Source organism: Nematolebias whitei, chromosome 16 (assembly GCF_014905685.2).
Source record: "Nematolebias whitei isolate Nwh7 chromosome 16, NemWhi1, whole genome shotgun sequence".
NCBI classification, from domain to species: domain Eukaryota; kingdom Metazoa; phylum Chordata; class Actinopteri; order Cyprinodontiformes; family Rivulidae; genus Nematolebias; species Nematolebias whitei.
The window spans coordinates 24,957,434-24,962,414 of NC_056513.1; the positions used below are offsets into that span (position 1 = coordinate 24,957,434).

At 43.6% G+C, this 4,981-nt stretch overlaps 1 protein-coding gene across 1 annotated transcript in view; it reads left to right on the forward strand.

The window, feature by feature from the left end:
• The first annotated feature begins 446 nt into the window (after positions 1 to 446).
• grin2ab (glutamate receptor, ionotropic, N-methyl D-aspartate 2A, b) overlaps positions 447 to 4,981 on the forward strand; it is a 219,077-nt gene continuing 214,542 nt past the window's right edge. The window contains exons 1-2 of the mRNA XM_037689831.1: positions 447 to 1,036; positions 1,505 to 1,723. Of these exons, the coding sequence (XP_037545759.1) occupies positions 1,019 to 1,036; positions 1,505 to 1,723 (237 nt within the window). The 5' untranslated portion in view covers positions 447 to 1,018. The remainder of the gene's footprint in view (positions 1,037 to 1,504; positions 1,724 to 4,981) is intronic.

The following is a 4,981-nucleotide window of genomic DNA, read 5'->3' on the forward strand; positions in this document are numbered from 1 at the left end:
TTTATTTCATTCATAAGGAGACGATGAAGGCAGACCCCCCCCCCCCCCCCCCATGTTTAATTAACTAGGCTGATGTGTAAGTACCATCAGCCAACGAAGCGTGGGCTGGCTGCTGGGGGAGGAAAAAAAAAAAAAAGCAGAGAGGCTGGGGGAGAACATTTCCCCCCATTTCTCCCAGTCGAATCACCTCTGTCTGTCTGTCTGTCTGTCTGTCTGTCTGACTGTCTGTCTGACTGTCTGGATGTCGCGCGGCACAGGAAAATAAGTCGACCCGTTTAAACTTGTTCCGAATTTGTTGAGCGCGTGAGCCACAAGAAGCAGCAGAGGGGAAAGAGAGGGCGCGAGAGTGTGCGTATTTTGTCTCCTCTCTCCCCCTCGCGCTCTCTCTCTCTCTCTCTCTCTCTGTGTGTGTTTTGATGATATTTGTGACGGAATCCCCTCTTCAGTCTCCAAGAACCCGGAGCAAAGAGGAGGAGGAGTAGGAGGAGGGAGAAGAAGAAGAGAAGGACAGGAGAAGAGGAGAGGCGGCGGAGGCGGAGGAGGAGGCGCGCGGACCTGACCACGAGCTCTCACTGCGGAACGCGCGCGCGGGGCTGCCGCTGGAGGTTCCTCCAACCATTCTGGAGCCGAAGGCTTTAAGAAATTTTATTTGGTTTTAATTATTTTTAGGGGGGTTATATATTTTTTTTAATTTTTATTTTTTACTATTTTTTTTATTTTAATTTGTATGTTGAAACGGACCGCGTCTGACAGCGAGAGGAATACCTTTTTACCCGAGGAGGAGGAGGAGGAGGGCGCAGATCTTCAGAACCAGACAGGTGGATTTATCCATTTTTTGGTGGGTGTTTTGATTTTTCTGATCCAGCTTGTAATTATTTTTTGGAGAGAAATGCGTGGAGACAAACTGATGGATTAACCTGACGGAGGAGAGCCGCTTTGTGACCCTCCCCGTGCACACTCCTGCCGAGGGCACCGGAATGGAGTAACAGGCTGCAATGTCACCTGGCCGCCTGGAGAGATGTGTCACGGGAATGGGGTGAGCTTCAATGTGTTTGTTTATTTCATACAAGTTGAAATAAACTCCTCCCTGAACATTTTGTTGTTTTAATTAGAAGCGTGTGAGAGCAGCGGCGCGCGCACCTCACCTTTCTCCTTTTAAGTGGAGCAGCGGGTTTCTCTTTTTGGCCACTTTGTGCGCCTCCGTCTCCTCCACACAACCTGCTGCATGCCCTACATAGAGAGGGAGAGGAGCGTGAGGGGAATACATTCACTAAAGGAGCCACAGGCTGTTTTACCTTCACCCCACCCCCCTTCACAGATTTGACGCACACCATTCGGATTTAACTTCCCCCCCATGTTGCTCTAACATATAAGAGCTCGAGCTCAAACAGCTAAAAAAAAAAAAAGCCTTTTGGAGTCATGACGTTATATAAACACCAAACATGCTTCCTGAAGCTGCAGCGCCATGAATAACGTTTCCTCTTCTCCCCCCCCTCCACCTCAGATCAAGTTTGAACACTTTCCCCCTGCTTTCACTGATGCTGTGAGAAGGAACCGACATGCCAGTAAACGGACGGGTCGTGGTGCCCCCCCGCGCGGGCCCTTGCCCCACAGAAGTAAGAGCATCACCCACGGAGCGCAGCATCCATCGCACCGACACAGAAGACGAAGGCGCAAAAGCTCCACAACTCCAGAGCGGCCGCGCCGCGTTGTGACACCCAAGGTAAGAAACCGACTACAGCTCTGAGAGGCGCCAGGGGGCGCTGTTGCACCGCGCTACCCTCCCCCTCCGCCTCCTCCCCCCCCCCCCCCATCACAAGTCTGCCTAAGAGAAGCTGTGTAATGAATTCATATCTCAAATTACAGTTTTCAGGGCTTTGAATGCAGTCACGTTGTGGAATCACATTTTCCTCCGTTCTTCTCGCGCCAAGCCTGACACACCGAGCGTCTTCCTCTCCTCGCAGCGAGGCCTCCCCATGCACAGACACATGGAGAGGGGTATTTGCCTATAAGGAGACTGACAAGGCAGAATATATAGGCCAGCCTTGACTTCCCATAAATCTCCGTCAGGTTTATCCCTGTTGGCAAACAACGCCGCCCATCTTCAGTATAGGCACATGGCGTGGGGAGTTATGCACATTTATCAATATAGTTTAGGGTAAATTGCCATCCGTGCCATACCAAACCCACTGTGGTGTGGAGAGCTCAGGAGAGACTGATGATGTGCTCAGCAGCAGCCTATTTTCTTGAATGGTAGGATGACACGAGAGGAGATCAACTCTGTAGGGCACGAACGCAGTAGAGTGGGGAGCAATGAATGTCGAGAGCTGTTGCTGTCTTCATTAATATAAATATCTTGTGCAAAGCTGCAGCAGTGGATTCTGGGTGTGATGTCATAACACCCTCAAAACCTCAGTGGTGTTTTGTAGCAAGGCCTACTTTTTCCGTTTTCTTCTTGTCGTCATCACTCTGGCGAGCATCTCTTTGCCCGGCTGGGCTTTGTAAGAATTTCATCCCTCGCACAGTCCGCTGTATTAACCCGTCGCCGAAGCAGAGCTTAATAATAGTACGAGTAGAAAGAAAAACTTCTCAGTGATGTGATGCATAACATACACGGAGTCCCTTTTTTTGGCTTCTCGATGACGTAGCCTTGAAATGATGTGTCGAGAAGCATCTGACTGTGCTGCTCACTGAACCAGCGCTGCTGCTGGCAGAGCAGGTAGTCTGTTAGAAGCTATTGTCTCCAAATGGCTTGTCTCTGTCATCACGAAGACTGGATGTATTCATTTCTCACTGCAAATGTGCTTTCTCCTCCACCATTAATAAAATGGCACTCTAGATTAGTTGGATTACGCCTATACGCACGTTTGCAACAAAAACTCTGTATCGTGAAAACGTTTCAGGGGTTCATTAAAGGAAAAAGGCTCCAGAATTCCTGTTTTAGATTTCAATGTTATGTCTGGGTCCAAAATTAGTCCAAAATCTACATATGCATGCAATGTAGATTTAAAGAGCAGTCATGCAGAAGACTTCTTCTCATGCAAAAAACATGACGCGTTTAACTCGTTGAAACTGTTAATTTTACTTATTTACTGTGGAAAATTCTTAAAAAAAAAAACAGTTCAAGAATAAGGAAGCTCTAGCTGAAGCTAACGTGTCGTAAAATTATCGCTACGGGATCTAAATATTTCTTAAAGTGCAAGTACTTTATTTTTATTCCAGCTACGTTTAAAACACAGTTTTAGAATATTGCTTACCTTCCAGCCTGAGAACGTGCGAGAACAGAGAGAAAAACGACAATATTCTGCAAAGGCAGTGCAAAAGCCACGAGGTGTAACCAATGGCTGAGTTTAAAAATAGAAGAAGGGTCACAACAACCACTGAATGAAAGAACTGCAGGTCATATAGTCATAAAGTAAACAAAAAATGCAGTTAAAAATTAATAAAAATGTCACATTACAATCAGAAATATAAAGATAGAGATTAGACTCGTTCCTCTTTTTCTCTACACCGCTATTTGATACTTTAAATGAGAGTATTAAAACATGATTGTCACACAAAGCTCTTAAAAAAATAATTATATAAATGCTTTAAAAAAAAGACTAAAATGTCGTGGGTGGAAAATGCTCCTTCCTGACCTGCATTCTGGCAGAATCTTGAAAAAGGTATTGCTATATTTTCAGATAAGAGCTGCACAATTAAATCCCCTTATCAGTGTAAAGCAAGGTATTAGCTTGGTATCCGTTAGTTAAAAATTAATTTATCGTTTTGCACTCTACCTACAACGTTAAGAGCCATTCCGCCACAAAGCCTCCTACATGACCTTTATCTGCTGTTTTTAAAGTCAGTGATTGCTCGTGCTTTGTTGCGTCATATAATCAATTAGCAAAAAGCAGAATCTGGTCCTGCGTGCCCCTCGGTGACCAACAAATTAAACTTGTTCTCGCTGTCTCCGCTGGAGGAAAGTAAAAGCTGATGGCCTGCTGCTTTGTTCTTACTTACAACAGCAGGTCAGATGTCACCCATACGAGACTTGAGATGATGAAAATGAAGGTTTGCGTTTTCTCTTCCCCTGCAATTACCCATAAAAAGCACTGAGCGACATATGATAATGAGTCATTTGACCCCCGCTAATCTTCTGCATAGCGATGTGTGATGTTGCAGTGAGGGACAGAAGTTAATAACCCAAAAGCTTCTTATAAACGTGTGCTATTTAATCATTTAATCAAAACACAGTTGGTGGTCTCATTTAAGGAGTTAGTGAGCTGTAGTTATATTTAGTAGGGTTTGACTTATACAGGCTTTTAACTAATCGCTATAGAACGAAGATGACCATGAAGGAGTTTTTTTTTTATTGATGCAGCTGCATAATTTTATGCCTTAAAACATTTGTAGTTCTTTACATATTTAGATGACAGTGTCTACCTAAGCGTAGTTTGCCATGTTTCAGATGCAGTTGGAGCGATGTCTGAATAAGCACAGTTTGGTATGAGATTCTGATAACCTTGAGCAAAAAATACCATAATATCACTGTATTAATTGTTTTAATGGAAAATAATTATAAAAATTGTATCCCATAATGCAATGCAAACTGAAATGCATCTACCGGTACTGTTGCTACCGTTGCTTAAATAATATTACAAATCACTATCACTAATGATATGTTTTATACTAGACTATAATTTTTTTTTAGATAATTTACAGCTATTATAACTTTCATGATACACAATAAGTGACAGAACAAAAGTGAATGTGTTGACATTCACTCAGTTTAAATCAGTGCCACATATTTCATGGACTCCTGACACTAATTGTGAATCTGTTGTCAATTGATTCTTGAAAATTAGGATTAAAATCCTGATTTAATCACAAATATCGTGATTAAAGTAGTCTCTCGTTTATTGTGGGGGATCCGTACCCTGAAGCCTCACGATAAGTGAAAAACCACAAAGTACTAAGTAGTAGTTTATTTTAGCACACA